Raw genomic sequence first — 19,169 nt, 5'->3', positions numbered from 1 at the left:
AAGTATACATTTTGGTCTGTGAATATTAATTTCCAGATAAGCAGGAACTAAATAGCACATTTATAGACACTTACTAAAACTTTTATGTATTATTCAACAAGTTTCAGTGAAATAATCTGAATGAAACTAGAATATTTTCGCAAATAGTTTTATGTCATTAAAAATGTACAAGGTTTTGAACGGCCCTTACCCTGCTTTGTAGAAAGGTTTCAATCAAGGGAGAATCGAGTTTGAGTTGTGAAAGGTGGACAATGGCCAAGTTCTTATGAGGTTCTCATTTAGCTTTTGCTTGGTCATTAAGTTAATTTGCGCTTGTTTAGGGATTCGTTTTACTTGAAAGTAACTGTAATAGTTAACGATTGTAGTGATATCATTACTAGTGAGAGTTTCATTGAAAAATCTGTTGAATTCATCGTGTGAAAATGGATCCGGGTATTCTTTGTTTCCACCATTGTGATCACAAAGTATTTTGTACTATAATACCTGAAAAATGTCCTGTGTGTGAACAAAAACTGGATAGATATGACTATAATCTACTACCTTTCAGGTAACAATACGTTTATGTAACGGTTTTTAGAATAACATGACTAATGAAGGTTGTTGCTAAGCGCCCTATTTTGGTTCCAGGGTTCCCTACCCCTTCGTCAAAGCATCTCAGCATCCTCGAGCAATAGTTATGAAGCCAACCCACGGCGATTTTCTCAAGTAAGTGATCAAATAATGTGCTACGTGACATAGAAACAGTTCACATATCAAACACACTTATTTATCCGATCGAAGTTATTGGCCGTTAAAATGATTCACGACCTTATCGAAACGTTTATGCTTACATGATTTCTCATTCTTTACAGTGACTACTATAATTCCAAAGATTTGCACATAGGAGTGACTAACTCTCAGGGCTTTGTTGTGGAGTTTAGTGAGGAGGGAATCCATGGAGTGGACCCTATGACCAAGAAATGGAGTAACTTTGACTCTAGCTCAGACTGGGACCAATGTCTGCTGTTAGAGCAGTTTGATGAGTTGTGGAATGAGATATGGGACAGTGTTCTACTCAAGGTATGACAATATTATTGTTTGTTGATATTATTGAACTTGTCATCATTCCACAAATTGCTTTTAAACAGTTGGTTTTTGTTATAGGTGAGTCAAAGTCCTCTGTGGGAAGCTCACAGGTACAATGAGGAGAGACATAACTGCTTCACGTTTGTCCTCGCATTCTTGCGAGCACTTGACTGTGGGGAGCTTTCTGAGAAGGCTCGAGATCCCAAACTGTTTTGTAAACAGTATGTAGTTCCAAGAACCTCTGCTGCAGGAAAGTACATCTCTCTGTATAGACAGCTCAAAAGGCAAAACTATTTCATACAAAACCAATGCTAGCCTATCTAAATTAACAATTTAATTCTATGTATTTGTTTACTACTTATTCAGTATTAACTGTGATGTTTTATATTTAGGTATAAGACTTTTAAATTGAAGTGCATTTATTTTAGACCAATGACAACTTAGTTTCTGATTACAATTTTAAATATGTTATGTATAAAGTAGGTGTATTTATTTGATAAGTATTTATTATTTATTTAAAATGTCATGAGATGGTACATTTTCTTTGATTCAATATGCATCTGTACAAATAAGGAGGCTGTCTAATGTATTGAGCAAGCAGGAAGCTCTTCTGATAATAAATACTTAGGTGACCTATTCTGATAATATTTATATCAGAACAGTAAAGGAGATTGAGTCAGTGGTTGATGTATGTGTCATTGTTTGTATGTGTGTATTATGATGTTAACACTCACCAAAATTGCCTTTTACACATAACACACACAATTTTTATATTACGACCTTGTCTTGCCAGTTTGTAACTATATGATAAATAGTAATATTTGTGTAACTGCAGGATAAATACCATATAATATGTTTAGTATAATTACCAGTGGCATGGCCCATCTCTACCGAGTAATGCTATGTCACATAACATCCATTTTAATACATGATTTGTCAGCAATTTAAATCTTCCAACACATAGTTTACTTTAAATTAACAATCATATAATAATAACTTAATTCTGTGGCTGTAATAATGGAATTACATGTAGTGTAGTTGTCAATTACTGTTTTCTATACATTTACATAACACTCATTGAATATTCATAGGTACTTCATCCAATATCATCTTCTATAGTTGCTAGAATGTATTGAAGTAGTTGTATTATGTACTTGCAAGTCTCAGTTTCACACGTGTTGTCTAAACATTGGAACATGTAGCTACTTTCGCGAAAGTCGTGAATGTCGCGTATCAACTTTATTTGCAGTTTGATCTCATTTCGTGTTACTGCAGATGAATAATAATTTAGCTATAAATAAAAAGAAACTTCTCTTTATAATGACACTTTATGAATTTCACTTGTACTTTTTTATATTTACTTAATCATTTTATTTTGTATTTTGATTCTCAAAGAATAGTATTGCTGTGGCGATAAGGCAGTCTGTGTATTGTTAGCCCAGTTACCTACTTACTATTTATTTAATGCTTAGTATGTACTGTCATTCACATAGGCTTTGTAGTTACTCATTCACAAAATGTTTATTTGTACTCATTTAATAAATTCATTTTATAAATGAGTAATAGACTCCTATGATGAATGAATTTCTAAGAAGTACGTTGGCACAACTGAGACTTGAGATGTTGTGAGAGTGATTGTAACAATAGTTGTTTATCAAAGTGTGTAGCGGTTTGTATGGGAATTGCTTCAACGTGAATAGAATTCGAGCTTTATTTTCTACAAGGCTTGCTCAAAGACTTAAAATTAAAGTCCCGGAATGTAGGAAGCGTAATCATAAGCGTAAGCATAAGGCGAAGGGGAGAAATATTCTAATATCGTGCTGAACGTCTATCAACGACTGAAATCACCTTCATAAAAAGGCTATAATAACAGAACTGTGATATAATAACTCATTGTATTCCAAAAGTCCGTCCCCTTCTCCGTGTTACGCACATTTATTGATACTCGAATATCTATGCATATCTTGTAAGACTCCTTTAGACCCGACTAATTGGATTAAATTTATAAGTCTTTGAAAGCTTCAGGCATGTATCTACAGTATAAGCATCATATTTTTAGGACACGACAATTAGATGTTTCTTTCGCTTTCGAATGATTAATTAGCTTTATCTAGGTTTGTGTTAAAATCTAAATTTTATTAGGTAATTTCGGCCTAATAGTGGCTTTTATGTAAAATTGTTATGAATCTACTTACGTGTAAACAATTAAAAACTATAACGTTTATGTTGCGTGTTCAAATTAAATAAACAAAATGCCTTGTCTTCCCATGGGTGTAATTTAAACCCTTGAATTGCCGTGTAATGTTAAAGCCTAAATGTATTTTTAAGTGAATATTGAAAATAAAATTTTCTGTATGCCAGTGATATTTTGTGAATAAACCTTTGTTTGACTGTAGATACAAGCTCCTAGTTCCTACCCTACTCTATTTGTATTTATTGAGACTTGAATTTTGTAAATGGATCTCGAAGACAAAAATTCTAGGTGCTATGTTTGAAATAAAGTATTTGTTAAAAATTTAACCATTGTTTTTATTTTATTGTACCTAGACCGATTAGTTAAAAATAGTAAAATAAAGCCTTTTAATAAAAATATTTATTTTATTATGAAATATCTAATACATTGACTGTCCATTGATGACAAACAATAATATCAGAGGTGTAAGACATAAATTATAAAATAATAATACTCTTGGTGCTTAGACAAATAAATTAGCTGGAAACTTGAACGGGGGCTGATTCCACGCCGACCCAGAAGACTGCACCGTTCAGGGCGATGGTAGCTCTGGAAAACAGAAAGACAATATAAAGTAAGTCGCAAAACTACGAAGGCAGATGTCTGGCCTAGTAATATATAGTTAAGTACCTATAAATTTAGGTACCTTTATAAATGAGTAGGTATGAGTCGATTTAGGTAAATTGATTTGACTTTCAATAAAGTACTCTCGTCAAAGGCGGTGTACCTATCTAAAATAATTATGGAGAAACATAAGCCCTAACCATATTGCGAATGGCAACACGTATAATTAATTACAGTTTCATATTACAATATTTCTTTTTATACTCAACGTAAATTGACGAAATTGGTTACAAAACAAAGGATAGAAACTCTTTAATTCACTTAACACACCTACACAGCAGACCTGCTAATTGAAATTGCAATGTTCGTGTTCGTACATAATGTATGTTCGTCTGTCTCAAATGACTTTCAAGGGTCATAAACTCCTGACCTGTGCAACCCCAAGGCGCCCCTTTGTCCCTTTATATCTTGGCTTAAATGTCTAGTATTTTAGCTACCTTTTGCTGCAAAAATAACATGGCAATTATGCTCATACATAGTCGGTGTGCCATGCGTTAATATTAGCTTTCCATTTTCAGTAATAGGTAACCAATTTTCGATTAAACAATTGACAACCCCAAAAATGTGCATTTCTGGGGATATTACCAGGACGCAGACTGTCTTCTTTAACTGCAAAGCTGGTCCAAATAGCTCATCTTCACTTATATAATATAGAGGAAGAGGAACCATTTTTTTTGCCTGTTTGTATCCTCCGAAACTATTGCGTCAATTTGCGGACTGCTTCTCTTCCCTAGTAAAATAGGCTATATTTTATACCGGTACCACGGGACGCGGGTGAAATCGCGGGAAATCTAAATAAAAAAATAAAGTCTGTTGTTACCTGAATTTAATTTCGCCGCTGAAGCCTGCAGGGGGCGTCCATGTGAACGCGACAGTCTGTTTGTCGAACTTCTCATTGTGTTTCTTGTGAGTGACGGCATTCTATAAGAAAACATTCAAAACAATTAAATTAATACAAAGGTAGACAATGCTCGTTACTTCTCTGTTGAAAATGATCACAATTTTGAGAGTAGAATAGTATAGCTAATACCTACAAAAATATTTTTTTCCGTTCACGTCCTGTATGTACCTAATAGTTGTTTAAACCTAACAAAAATAAGTACTGACAGACAATGTCTAATAAGGATAAATTAAATATAGCCGAGGATGCCTAATTGGCGCCTTGTTAGTTGTAATCTACAGTCAATTGTGTAACTTGATCAGATAATTGCAGGCGAGCGTACATGCGTTATTATCGCAATCTGGGACAAAATATATCGGCCCCTAGACAGATAGCAATAATTCGCAGAAGTGCGACCCGCCTTGCACCTTGTAGGTTTACCTTCACTATTTAGTTCCTCGACGTGTGACAGTAACTGCTCTTAACTTCCGTTTATGATCATTATCTATCTTACATGCTAACTAGAATAAAATGACACGCCTTTCGTACTCCATTCAGGCCATCTCTTGAGCACTTGATTGAATAGTATACTTATAGCTTGATTAGGAGTAATTCTATTCGCCTGTCGCTTACCTATACTTATAAAGATTGAACACCCTGCTTCTACCCGGTCAAGGCCTAATTCCAACTGTGTAATAGGTCTATGCACCACGACACGAACGTTTTACTATATACAACCTCTATAGGTTTAATCAATGTGTTGTACTTTGTTATATGAATATGGCGAGGATTAACAAACAATCTACACGTAATTAAGGTGCATGCAACCTCCCATTCATATTATACCTCATTGATATAGGCGCTAGTCTATGTTTTTGTTAGTTCAAATGCCGACAAAGTACGTTAGTGACTGCTTGCCGTTGTTTTGTTTGGCAATGACGATAATTGTATTTAAACCTGAGTGAAGGGTTAATGTGTCCTCGGATGCAGACAATTTGTTGCTTTTGACAATTTTGTTCGCAAAAAATTTACAACTGTCGAGTCTGTTAAATTAACTGTGCGTAAGGTTTGGTCGCTCTATAACTTCTAAGAGCAAAGCAATGAATAAAATATTGAAAACTCCTGCTCCAAAATAAATATTATTAATAAATATTAAGTAAACGATAGTGCCTGCCTTATTACGGTCAAAAATAACGCTTTCGACACGTGCTAATGGTTTGTCTCAGTATGACAGACAATATTGACCCGTGCGTCGCTACCAAATCTAGCGACCTCTTACGAACAATAGCCTTGAATGGTGCAACACAGCTTTGAGAATTCTATCATAGGTACCTATTTATAACATATAGGTACCTACCTATTTAAGATCAAGGTATGTCAACAATCATCAATCAACAAAGGAAGGGCTAGAAGTACATACACCACTTTAAAAAAAGTCTGATTACTTCATAATTAATGGCTATTACCATAATGTTATCTCTGTTAACTCTGTACAATTGCAAGAGGATACAGGACTTAAAAAAAGGTTTTAAATCCGTTTGGGGCTTAACAACCAGTCTGTATTTAAGAGGACTATGTTTCAAATAGTAAGGGAGGTACGTTAACGTATTATAATATGAAGCACTAAATAATAATGTCTGATCATGTCACTGCGGAAATATAAAATCGTGACGGCTATTCAAACGACGCGACAGATTCATTCTGACAAATTATTATCACAAGGTAACGACCTGCATAGTAATTGATAAGTTTTAGGAAAACAAAGCCTAATTCTAAAGACGTCAAAAAAATACATGTTTTCCTCAATAAAAAAAACTACTGTTTTTAAGTTAAGTACGATAACAACCTTAAGTTGAGTGCTCTTTTGTGCAGGTAAGTAGGTACTTACATCCTGCCTTCATTATTTTAAGGTCTTTTATTAAAAAGCTATAAGTCATGCTTAGTTAGGTATTGGTTAGGTATGAGTAACTTTTTAATAGTATGAAATGTTACTGTTGCATTGCCATAATAATATACCATGTTCAGCAGGCATATCTTTCGTCGGAGGTCTTAAATACATGTACGGTGTGCCTATTGGGAAATAAATCGCATAAGTATTGATAAATGGGTCCTTGTCCTTATGCCTATAGTTTTATGTAAATACATAGGCTTAGGAAATACTTAGCCTCAATTCTGTATTCAGAAAGCCACCGTTAGTAACTGAGGTTAACCCGCTGACTTACTATGACATGCAACTTTTTATGTTTTAAAAACATTCCGCAAGGTTTTACGATCGAGTAGGTCGTGGACGCTTCTAAGTATTTAAATTAGGAATTACGACTACATTTTCTTTTTATCTCATATGTATGGAATATTCCTAAGTCATTTCATAAATCTGTTATTAAAAAAAAGTTTAAGACCATAGAGAAAAAAAATATTGACAATGGAAATCTTGAAGCTTCAACATTCAATAGATACGTGATTGCGTGATCAAGTTTACGACAAACATAATAACAATGTTTCAGGAAGTTGGTCCTCCCTATTGTTGTGGACAACACTTTAACATGAATCACCTATTTACGTTATAAGTTAACAGCCTAGAACGTGATAATTAGATTCGGCCTAAAAAAATATCGTAAGTGAGCGATTTTTTACCGCAATTGATTGTAATGTTTTTTGTGAATTTTCTTATCGCTAGAAAGAGAATTCATTGAATAGCTAGCAGGTAAACTAATAACTTCCTGCTTGAAAAAAGCTTAATGTGATTCAGATATCATTCGAACGCATCAGTACACAACACATGTAGGTAGGTAATAGGTACCTATCCGTAATCACAATTATTGATAATGCAGTTGATGCATTAATAATACTGTATTTGTAAATAATTATGCATAATTTTATATAAATTACATTTTCCCTCTTCCTTCCTTCCTTACGTAGGTACCGATTTATAAAATGGTATATGTAATTCAGTATTTTCGACGTGTCATTTATGACTCAGTTACAAAATAACATTGTGTTACAATAAAGTTTAGGCATAATATTTTAATTTACCTAACAAAAACAAATGTTAACCGAACCGTAAGGTTATGCGAAACTTTTGAAGGACGAATTCATGCAAATACCACTTAATTTATGAGCTACAACGCTCAAATTATACCTAAACAGTACAAAAAAAAAACATGCAGATTATGGTAATCGCATTACGGCCTTGAAAATCAGATTAAAACCTTATTTTTCTGGACCTTTTTCCTACATAAAAAAAAAACAAAAACATGTTCCATTTGTATGTATGTACTTACGCCAGGTTCACCACAGTTGAGCAGTTGCGCGAAGGGATCATTGGGCTTCAATGTGAATTTGCCCACAATCTTGTCTCCCTGGCGGGCCTGCAGCAGCAGTCCACGGATGGTGTTGGAGGGAGCCTTGCCGCTGATCACAACTTCCATAGGTGCACCGGCTTTCACAGTCTGTAGGAGAGAAAAAAAACTTAGAACAAGCTTCAAAGCTTTTAATTTTATGACAATTTCGGCTGACTCATTCTCTTAAAAACCTTCTAAAGGATGCCTGTGGAATATTATTTGTAACACCTAAATAGAACTACATATATATTATATGATATGTCAATTCAGGCAACAAAGTTTAATTTCGATAAATAAAGTTTAAAATTGTTTGACTGAAACAACCGTAAAGTTTTCCTAATATAATTCTGCTAGTTTATAAGTGCTTACTTAAAATAGCTGACATTTTACTAACTACCTTAAAATAAAAGCACTCGCTTGGGAAAATGTATGAAACACGCTACATGAGAGACAACCGACCGATTTGCCATTCAACTTCGATTAATCGATAATTTCGCATTTTCACAGAAAGGTCACTTCACACGGGGACGTCTTTCAATTCAACTTGCAAAGATAAAGCTTAGTAACTAGGCATATCTATACAGTTCGTATGTAAGGATCAGTGTTCTAAGTTTATTTATGTTATGTTACAGGTCCATACACAAAGAAAAACTATTAAAATAATACATTAAATTGATTTTCTTTCGTAATTACGCGGAAAATGAACTCACGTGCAGTGTATACCTAATACATGTGTACTGCTGGTGAGACATAAAAATATTTACTTTTCTCTGACATAATATTTATAACGTTTGCATCCGTAAGTTACTGTAACCACATCAGACTATTTAGGTACTTTACAAAGCATGAAAAAAATCTGGGAGGCAATTTAAAGCGCGCGCACACTGAGACTTTAGTCGGCCGGCAGAAGACCAATATTCTTGTTTTTATTTATTTTTTTATATATCGAACTATAAATAAGTACCTATGTGTAGATAAATTAAATGTAACATAATTTTTATTTACACTCTGATCAACTTTGCTTGCCTACAAGATTACTTTAACTATTCTAATTTCGTCATACTTTTCAATGTGGATCCAAAGTCCGATGTTAACAAGTCCACAACCAGAATATGACCAGAATTGGGTGGATGACTAGGTCAAAAATAAATTACGTTGTCATATTCATTTAGTGAAGCATCTAAAAATAATGTCACTTCCATTTATCGTTTTGATGGAATAATTGATTAAATTTTTTTATTGATAATATAAGCTAAATAAGTATCCAGTTTGATGTGAAAAATCTGTGACGTCATAAGTTGCGCTTACATACATATTGCAAAGAAAGTGACAGTTTTTGACAGTTAAATAAAAGTAATGAATTTGACTCGTTGGAAACTACCGTATTATACGACTTACCTTAGTGCTAGTGGTGATCGTGTAAGGGGAGGGGGAGGACTGCGCCGGCACCGGGTGCTTGGGCACCATGTCTTGGCAGACGCTCTCTGGAGCACCGGTGGAGTAAGCATTGGCGGCCGCCACCAGGGACACAGCCAGAACTACGTAGGAAGCCCACATGTTGTTTTTGTTTTCTGAAAAAGAGGTTTTGTTTTAATATTTCCGACATCATCATCTTCCTGTCCCTATTGTATTATCACTTATCATGATGACGGGATCTTTGGATAACGTCTTATTGAATGAAGATGTAACTTGAAAGCTAGCATAAAACGTGGCTATTTACATATTTCAGTAACTAGGCGCCACAATAACTTTTGTAATTTTGATTGGGATGATCACAAATGTTCGGTGTGACTGCAGCAAGTGTATTTTAGCCTTGGTCGATTAAACCGTAAGTACAGCGTTTATTGACCCACAGCATAGTGTATCTACATGTATTTTCATTATTAAAAGGAATGTGAAACATTGAAAATTCATAGCACCTCGATGTGATAAAGACTCAGGGATTCCCTAGTAGTCGATGTTTCAAGCTAGAGCATATTGATTTAGTTAGAATATAAGTGGAATAAAAACATGCCAAATAATGTTGTCACAGAGTGCTTTCGCAATATTTGTTGTACCGGCAATTTTCGGAACAACTCGAAATTTCGAGCACCACTTTACAAAGGACGTTGTCTCTTTGTGGAAAATAACATGCCTTTTTAATAAGACCTCATCAATCCAACCTTTATGTCATACTTAACATTTACAAGTTTTTCATTGATCATTTTGATTCGTTGTATAAATCATTAAGCTTAGGCCATGACTATAATGATTGATGCGCATAATTTTAGATAGGTACAAAAACATGATTCCATCCGAAGCTAAGTCGAAATAAATGCAAAGTAAACGAAAGCGGGTCATGGTCCTTTCGGTTCTTCAGATCTCAAGCTCTTGCAAAGCTACGGCTCGGAGACAGGTTCCCCACAAACGTTCTGACGTAACTTAACGATCAACAAACTTTGTCGACGCACGCTTGCATAAATCTCGTAAAATAAATAAAACCAATACAACAGGTACCGTTAATATGTCAATTATGAAATTACTAATGATCGTGTGTTCATTATTTTGACAAAGAGATCGAGAGACAAAATTAAACCTAAAGAATCAAAGCACTGAGGAAGTAGTTGATTGGTCCTTATGAATGTAAAAGGCAGGACAAAGGAAGTAAGTATTATGACCGGAATCTTTTAAATTGATAAAGTTCAGTATCTTTTACAGAGTTAATTTCAATTTCATTACAAAATTCAAACATCAAACTTACATCAACCAATTACTTGTTACTTATCATATAGGTATCTATGTAGGTATGTGCTATGTGCTTATTATTTGTCAAGAAGACGCATTCAAGACCTATGCAATATTGATGCATTTCGCAAATTGAATAAACGATCGTGTCATGTTTCTCTTTAAAAGTACAGAGTTATAACCTTTTACGACAGACGTGCAGTGCAACATCATCCAATTAGAGTTGACCTGAGTATCGGTATTTAGCAAGAAGGCCTAGGTTAAACAATGACGCAGAAAGGACATCGATCTGTGTTGTAATTATTGTCCACTATCATGCCGAACTAACTAATACTATTGCCACTATTGCCTTTTACGTTACAACAAACATTGCTTGAGATGACCAAGCAATTTGCATTTGAATGAGCAGGCATGAATTTGAAATATCGTGCAGTATGTTCCTAGTTCCAAAATTTAATCTATCTTTTATATTTCAATCTGAGAGATCATTATTGTTAGAAAAACTCAAGTCATTGTAACTTTACACAGATCGTACATTTCAAGTAAGATTCAAGTTAGGCTGAAAATATCTAATTTAGAAGGCAAAAATTTAATTATTTTCTCACTAAAGAATGACACAATTAGATAAAGGTCTACCTAATATAATTCTATTTTGAAAACCTAATTTTAATTAATTCTGTCCTTTGGTCTATTTTCATATTTTATTTAAATAAATAGCTTCTTGACGCATGCATCTCATTAACTATTTAAGAAATATTGGTTTTGAATAAATAAATACTTCGCTGACGTTGGCATAAATTTTGGAAACATGGTAATCAGCTGATATCGAAACAATATTACAAAATTCACATAACTAATTTAAAAAGACATCAATAAATATCTATTTATTTGTTTCTTACGAAGTTTAGATGCTTTATAACGTGCTTTGTTTTTAGAAGTTGACAATGAAAACACTTTATGACAAAATAATGTTAATAATAAATTATTGTTATTGTTAATAAATAAATAATAAAATAGCTTAAATAATTACCTTTGATTTATTTCAAAAGCGCGCGCGCCGCTTGCTTCGGCTAGTGTGTGAACGGTTACAAACAGAAAAGTTGGTAACCAGCAAGTTATATAGGTAACGCAACCATAGCCAATATGGAAGGGCAGAAGGCCAAAGATTAAGCGGCAGAAGGCGTTACTCTGAGCTGCATTGATTTTTTTCCATCGATTCAGAATCTTTTTTGTTTTGTAATGTCGCTAATACAATTAATAATAAAATGTGGGTAACATGAAAAATATATCGTTTTTGACTACCTGATATTTTTTGGATATTCTACCTAAATTAAAGGTACACTTTTATTTTTTACGTACGAGTGTGGATCAACCGATTTTTTGTACCTACCTGTAGCGTTTGAAACTATTTCTTTTTATAATTCTATCCATTTTGCATCATCCGTACGCATAATCTTTTAAGGTAACTTCTACGTAATATCAGTTCAATGCAAATTAAAGGTACCTACTATGTATTATAACATTGATAATAGTTAAATTCGATAATGCCGCAAGGTTTTTAAGGGACAAAAATAGGGGCTCGTACATTTTTAATGTGGGACCCTTCTGTTATATTTTTTAATCTTTGTAATACACAAAGATCTCAGCTAAGACTATGAAGGCGAGCCCTGTAGGTATATAGGTGTGTCCTATTTAATTTATGTTAATTTATATAAGGAAAACCATATTTTTTATAACTTTTTCGTACATATAGTTCAACATTATCAAAATAGCATGATCTAAGTAAATCGTTATTGCAGGTTACGTATGTTTTTGTGATAAAAAAGAGCAATACGAGTTTCCTCGATGTTTTCCTCAAATTTAATAAATTTTAGCTTTATAGTTAATGATAAAACCCGCATGTTAAGATTCTTAGGATGTATAGAAATCTGTAATACATATTTCAGGGAAATAACGAATTATAGGTACCAAAATATGTAACTTTTATATTTTTTTTAATATTACAGAAGCCATCCTGGTGGGATTGGTATTTCGTTTTTTTTTATCAACAAAAACGTATTTTTTTTAACATCTGTTTACTATGTAAGCTTAATCAATTTTCGAAGTGTAGAGTAATTTTGAGAAAAACTGTGAACTGTCAGTAGGTAGGTTTCAATTTAACTTTAACGACTTGAAGGCAGCCGGATAAAAACTATTACTGGTTCTTTCTGGTTGTTTTAGATTTAATTTGATTATGACGATGATACCATGAAAGATAATTGTGATGAGTTAATGTCAATTCATGCCAAATCTAGCATCTGTTTTCCGTGAAGGGCTGAGACGAGATGTTTATTTACAGTCTAAATAGACTTGTAACTAAACCTTTGCGTACTTACAATCATGACGGGTCAGGAATCACAATATTTATTTTCCACGATGATAAAGTATGTTTTACTAACCATGAGACATTATTTCGTCATTTCAAGTATGTAGCGTCATGGTGCTAACAAAACTTCATGCTCATACAAAATATGAATTGTAAAATATCATCATGAGAAATAAAAAAACTAAAAAACACGCTTTTTATAGAAAAACGAACTAAAAAATAGGAAATAAATTTTAATGAATTTAAATTAAGAAAACAGTGTTAAAAATTTCAATGAATATAAATTAATAATAGTGTGAATACAAAAAAAAATATTTATAACTATTGACACCATGCACCCCAGTGCATGGTGTCAATAGTTATAAATATTTTATTGACAGATATGAGTACAGTGATTTTTATTTCGATAATATCTTAAAAAGCACCCCACGCTTTTTTTTAATATTTTTTTTTTGTATTCACACTATTATTAATTTATATTCATTGAAATTTTTAACACTCTTTTCTTAATTTAAATTCATTAAAATTTATTTCCTATTTTTTAGTTCGTTTTTCTATAAAAAGCGCGTTTTTTAGTTTTTTTAAACTATTATTTATTTTCTACTTTTTAGTTTGTTTTAAAACTATTATTTGTTTTGTAGAATTAAAATTCTCTTTAGTATACAAAAATTTGTCAATATTAGAGAAAACGGCTAAAGATAATTATTGGAAATAAAAATTTACATCGAGTCCTGCCTTATCGACTGTAGAGAAAAATTCTAGAAAATTTTAATTATTTTTCTTACCTTATCAACTATAGATGAAAATTATATAAATTAACAAAGATCATATTTTGCAAATTGAAAAGCCTAGAAGTCGGTGTCTAATGGATGTTACTAAGTTAATTTTGCCACCGACTTCTAGGCCGATGCACCTAAAATTAGTTATTTTTTTTGCTTTTTAGTGTTTTGGGAACTCGGTTTAATTTTTTTGTAAAAAGGTTATTTATTTAAAGCTTTTCAGTGATACGAATAGTTGTCACTATCCATACAAGTGGGAAGTTCTCATCAATACAAAGAATATAAGTCCAAACGAGGTATTTTACATATTCAGTTGTCGAGTTCCCTTGACTTTCTCTAGTCTCCAGCATCAGGTCAGCTCCAAACCTTCACTGTTGCATAGGTCTTGTCAATACGAATAATTTAAGCCCAAACACGAGGTAGTTTACATATTCAGTTGTCGAGTTCCCTCGGCTTTCTCTAGTCTCCATCATCAGGTCAGCTCCAAACCTTCACTGTTGCAAAGGAATTGTCAATACAAATAATTTAAGCCCAAACACGAGGTAGTTTACATATTCAGTTGTCGAGTTCCCTCGACCCTCTCTGGTCTCCATCATCAGGTCAGCTCCAAATCTTCACAGTTGAATAGTGCTTTTAGGCGTACACCTGAGTGTCAAGTTTTTACCCTATGTATGCCTACAAGTTTTGAAGGTTGCCCTCGATTTCTCAGGGTTTCCAGCATCAGATCCTGACCTGATGACTATGGGACCAACTGGCAGCTATTCCGAGTCGAACAAAAAAAGAATCACGTAAATCGGTCTATTAACCTCGGAGTAATCGATGTGTATGTGTAACCTCCTCCTTTTTGGGAAGTCGGTTAAAAATGGAATAATTTTATCAAATTAGTGTATTGTCATCGGTCCTCAATAAAACTACAAAGTTTGAACGAAATCTGGCCGTTTAAAGTGGGTCAAAATCGCGCCCAAAGAAGTCGGTTACAAACAAACATACAAACATACAAACCTACAAACATACAGGTGAAGCTAATAAAAAGCGTGTAAAAAAGCAACTACTCGAATAAGGACTACGCGGCGTTCGGCGTAGGCGGGAAGCTTGCTACGCCGTGTCAACTACGTCTATACTACGAAGCATGACCTATTTTTTGCTATTTTTTGCTACGTGACATTTCAACATAATAAAATTCGAGAATTTTCGCTATAAGATGTACGTAGGTACTGGAAGTAAAAATAGTTTTTGTGAAAATAAGTGGCAATGTCGTTTTAGTGAAAATAAGTGGCAATGTCGTTTTCATAACTTAAACTATCTAGTCCCGTTGGGATTCTTCACTGATATCTATATTAAGTACATTTTAGTTTTGATACGAAAATCTCAGAAGGAGCCTTTACGAACCACCTGAGTTACCATTTAAACTTAGGTACCTAGTTAAAAATCTAAACTAAAGTCGTTCGATTCCCGTAATTACTAGTTCTTTGTGTAAAACATCCTCGTCAACATCTGACTAACGTGTTTCCCTAAGAACTGGCATGAGTAAGGTATGAAGAACTCTCACGATTGCTCAATTGCTACCTAATTGCAATTTCCTGTACCTACTGCAACCTCAAGTGATCAGGAAAATAAGCGCGAAAAACAAAGAGTTTTGCGCCTGGGACAAATGCAAGCGCAGTTATAACCAACAACAGATGTGTCAGGCATAGAACATAATAGGTGAATTCCCTTGCATTAATAGAAGTGAGGTATAAAACCTGTGACAATGAGTTGCTTGGTAGGTAGTCATTGTAGGCATTTCATTGAGCAAGTTTTAAAATACCAATAAAAGTTAAATGGTAAAATAATATTTTTATATTTTATAGTATAAAAATAACGTAGATATAATAAAACCCTCTAATATCCAATAAAACCCTACCATAGGGTCATGCAGTTTTTCAGAACATTAATAGGTACTTAGGAACATAAGTTGAAGGATGGTCGGTCAGTATCCACGAGAAGGTATGTTAGGTGGCGTTCTTGGGGTAATTTGCCCCTTTTTTAGCATACCTCTTTTTCTCTTCTAACATGTACCTACCCTTGACGAGAAGGTAAATTAAGTAAAAAAATATATGAGTACTTAGATATTTTTCGTTAGTAACATTTTTCTTTAGAAGAGAAAGAAGTTCTTACCCTGACAAAACTGGGACCCTTTTTTATTCCCAATTTTTAATAAACTAATCGTATTACCCTGAAACGTAAATTATAGTACCTAAACGAAAACTGAAATAATACACAGAAACTGAAGCAAAGCGCCCTCTATTGTTAATCGTACGCACTAGTTACGCTGCTTGTTACCTTCGTCGGTTCTGCGTCTTTAAGCCGCACGTTTGCTTTGCTCCGAACTCATATCCAGGACATTCTCATGATGTTATAATGGTGTTGGTACCCAACTTATTTTGCCCGTTCATCGCAATTACTATAGGTAGTCATAGTACTATAGTAAGTGCGATGCACGGGTACTCATCGGTTGTAAAGTCTCTTGTAAATTGAAGATACCGGTTTCGATGTCGCATTAGATATGTTTTTCATGTTACGGTTTACTCCCGGTAAATTGACAAAAAAATAATAAAAGTAGATATTAAGCTTTAACAATTCTTCGTTTAAGCGGATAAGAATGTACGAGTGGTTGCCTAGTGCAATATATCGATGCGTCGTAAAAAATAAATTGAATTTCATGTTTTATAGCAGTGCCCCACGTTCAAGGAACTATTTTCCGCATCTGAGTAAAAAGTACCTAGTCTTTCCTCTTCCATCCGCTATGTATCAGTGAAAGTAGATACCGCCAAAAGGCTTTTATATATTAGCAAAATTGTGTTTCTATACTATTCAGAAAAAAAAACAGTTCAGCCATTTCAAACGTAAGCCGGAACAGACAGACCGTATTTACCGATGTGTACCGAACATAATACCCACACTTATTATGCGCTCAGTAGAAAGTTTTCTAATATTGCAAACAGTCTCTATCTAATTTTATTAATTTTTAAATACCCAAGTATTGATTAGCTTCCGCTCCCGATTTAACCCGCGCTCCGAGGAAAAGATCTCCTTGGAAGAAAGTTAGCCTGTTTTTTTATTTGTTTCAGTAGTTTTAAAGTTTTATTTACATACATACAAATCTTTCCTGTCTAAAATAAAAGTGTAAATAAAATTGCTTATTTTTTATTTCGTCAGCTCGCTATGGTCAAAGGAAAACATTCTTTACAAAATTATTTCTATTCTTATCGCAAATACCAAAAATATCATTAACATGTATTTTTATGGCAATTATATTTCTAATAAATAATTATTTGGCCTCATGGATTTTAGCAGAGAAAAGATTTTAGCTAAAAAGACATGGCTGCCAATAATTGGTACAAAAAAAAATAAGAGCGTGTTCCAGTACAAATGTATTTGAGAACAGTATGTGAAGCATGTGAAAAACTTATAAACTGATTAAATAATATAATTAAATATATTTTCAGGAATTCACAACTCAAAATCTACCTTTAAAAATACGTAAGAATTTTTTTGTTATTCGATAAACGGTTTATAATGCATCTATTCGTACAACTTCTTATAATTACATAGCTATGAATGCTTTGCAACCGTTTTATAGCGAACTGGAACGTAGTCACTTTTTTTTCATAACTTGTCATAATACCGCGATTCTAGACTTCAAGCGGCCTAGTTTGTCTATGCTTTAGTTATATTTTCGGTGTGGTGGTCGATTTATCAATATTTTTCCTACAATTTGTTTTCGCAATATAGGCGGGAACCTGTTGTTTTCAATAAAACTCAGTAACAATGAGCGTGGAAGAGGATATTATGAAAATACAAAAGAAATTGACTAAGATGATATCGGCGGATGGCACGGTGGGTCTAATATTTTAGGAATCGAAATTATGGAGCTGAGGACATTTTCCGCCTAAAAATTATCTTTAAATAACCGCGACAAATCTCCTAAACAAGTCCAACTGAAATATGTGGCCTACATTTAGCTAACTTCCTAATATTCGTGCGTTCTGGTTATTGTTTTATTTTTATAGCACCGGACGCTATGCTTAGATACTGGTCCAATTAGAAGTGATCGAGCTAACGAGTGTATTTATTGTTTTAGGGTCAAGAAGAAGCATTAGATCTGCTGAAAACCCTTCTGACAATGGCTATCAACTTGGATGTATTGACGAAAACAAGAATAGGCATGACAGTGAACAATCTTCGTAAATCTAGCAAGGATGAAGAGGTAATATCTTTATGCAAAACTCTGATTAAAAACTGGAAAAAGTTCTTGTCAACGCCAGGAACACCTGGAAAAGACAATGGCAGCTCTTCTAAATCTAAAAAGGATGGTAAGGATAAAGATAAGAAAGACGACAAGGAAAAAGATAAGAAGCTGCCAGCTTCATTCCCTCCATCAAACACTACTGATGCTGTGAGGCTCAAGTGTAGGGAACTTCTTACACAAGCCCTCAAAGTTGATGGTGAGAACCCAAACGCATGCGGCAGCCCCGAGGAACTTGCTGAAGAATTAGAGGAATGCATTTATGGAGAGTTTAAGAATACTGATATGAGATACAAGAACAGAGTACGCTCAAGAGTGGCCAACTTGAAAGACCCAAAAAATCCAACACTGCGTACAAACTTCCTCAATGGCTGCATTTCAGCATCTCGACTTGCAAAGATGACCCCGGAGGAAATGGCGAGTGATGAAATGAAGAAACTTAGAGAGAAGTTCATCAAGGAGGCTATTGATGATGCTCAGCTGGCCACAGTACAAGGTACTAAGACTGAGATGCTCAAGTGTGGTAAATGCAAAAAGAAGAATTGCACATACAACCAGTTGCAGACCAGAAGTTCTGATGAACCGATGACCACATTTGTGCTCTGTAATGAGTGCGGCAATCGCTGGAAATTCTGTTAAGACTGCTTTTAACCATCCCCAGGTGACTAGTGTACCCTACACAATATGATACTGTATTGTATCAGTATAATATTACATTTTATTATGAATTATGGTTTCTGTTTTTGCTATTCTAACACCTTACTACTGTCATTGACTATGGAATCATGTTTAGTAGATAAGGTGATCTTAGTTTAAAACTTAAATAAATGAATCTGCTTTAAGTGAATTTAAATATATTTTATTTATTTT

At 33.9% G+C, this 19,169-nt stretch overlaps 3 protein-coding genes across 3 annotated transcripts; 2 read left to right on the top strand and 1 right to left on the bottom strand.

Annotated features, from left to right (window-relative positions):
* Window positions 1-205: 205 nt before the first annotated feature.
* On the top strand, window positions 206-3,585 carry LOC126056761 (MKRN2 opposite strand protein). Its single transcript, XM_049850762.2, has 4 exons — window positions 206-547; window positions 628-705; window positions 852-1,059; window positions 1,144-3,585. The coding sequence occupies exons 1-4, from the start codon at window positions 423-425 to the stop codon at window positions 1,378-1,380; spliced, it is 648 nt and encodes a 215-aa protein (XP_049706719.1). The 5' UTR covers window positions 206-422; the 3' UTR covers window positions 1,381-3,585.
* Window positions 3,586-3,643: 58 nt separating this feature from the next.
* On the bottom strand, window positions 3,644-11,980 carry L(2)34fc (lethal (2) 34Fc). Its single transcript, XM_021327196.3, has 5 exons — window positions 11,898-11,980; window positions 9,542-9,714; window positions 8,084-8,251; window positions 4,743-4,843; window positions 3,644-3,847 (listed from the first exon to the last, which is right to left on the bottom strand). The coding sequence occupies exons 2-5, from the start codon at window positions 9,698-9,700 to the stop codon at window positions 3,775-3,777; spliced, it is 501 nt and encodes a 166-aa protein (XP_021182871.1). The 5' UTR covers window positions 9,701-9,714; window positions 11,898-11,980; the 3' UTR covers window positions 3,644-3,774.
* A 5,705-nt stretch (window positions 11,981-17,685) lies between these two features.
* On the top strand, window positions 17,686-19,146 carry LOC110371079 (transcription elongation factor S-II). Its single transcript, XM_021327168.3, has 2 exons — window positions 17,686-17,890; window positions 18,135-19,146. Exons 1-2 carry the CDS (start codon window positions 17,822-17,824, stop codon window positions 18,936-18,938), a joined length of 873 nt encoding a protein of 290 aa, XP_021182843.2. The 5' UTR covers window positions 17,686-17,821; the 3' UTR covers window positions 18,939-19,146.
* Window positions 19,147-19,169: the final 23 nt, after the last annotated feature.

Source organism: Helicoverpa armigera, chromosome 6 (assembly GCF_030705265.1).
Source record: "Helicoverpa armigera isolate CAAS_96S chromosome 6, ASM3070526v1, whole genome shotgun sequence".
Taxonomy (NCBI): domain Eukaryota; kingdom Metazoa; phylum Arthropoda; class Insecta; order Lepidoptera; family Noctuidae; genus Helicoverpa; species Helicoverpa armigera.
Note: the sequence above shows the minus strand (reverse complement) of the source record. Positions and strands in the feature narration are given on the sequence as shown.

What these genes read in the sequence shown, in the direction of transcription:
- LOC126056761 (XM_049850762.2), top strand. Translation starts at nt 423, where the DNA reads ATGGATCCGGGTATTCTTTGTTTCCACCATTGTGATCACAAAGTATTT. An exon ending in TATAATCTACTACCTTTCAG is followed by an intron (nt 548 to 627) that starts GTAACAATACGT and finishes TTTTGGTTCCAG; the next exon opens with GGTTCCCTACCCCTTCGTCA. An exon ending in ACCCACGGCGATTTTCTCAA is followed by an intron (nt 706 to 851) that starts GTAAGTGATCAA and finishes CATTCTTTACAG; the next exon opens with TGACTACTATAATTCCAAAG.
- LOC110371079 (XM_021327168.3), top strand. Translation starts at nt 17,822, where the DNA reads ATGAGCGTGGAAGAGGATATTATGAAAATACAAAAGAAATTGACTAAG. An exon ending in TGATATCGGCGGATGGCACG is followed by an intron (nt 17,891 to 18,134) that starts GTGGGTCTAATA and finishes TTATTGTTTTAG; the next exon opens with GGTCAAGAAGAAGCATTAGA.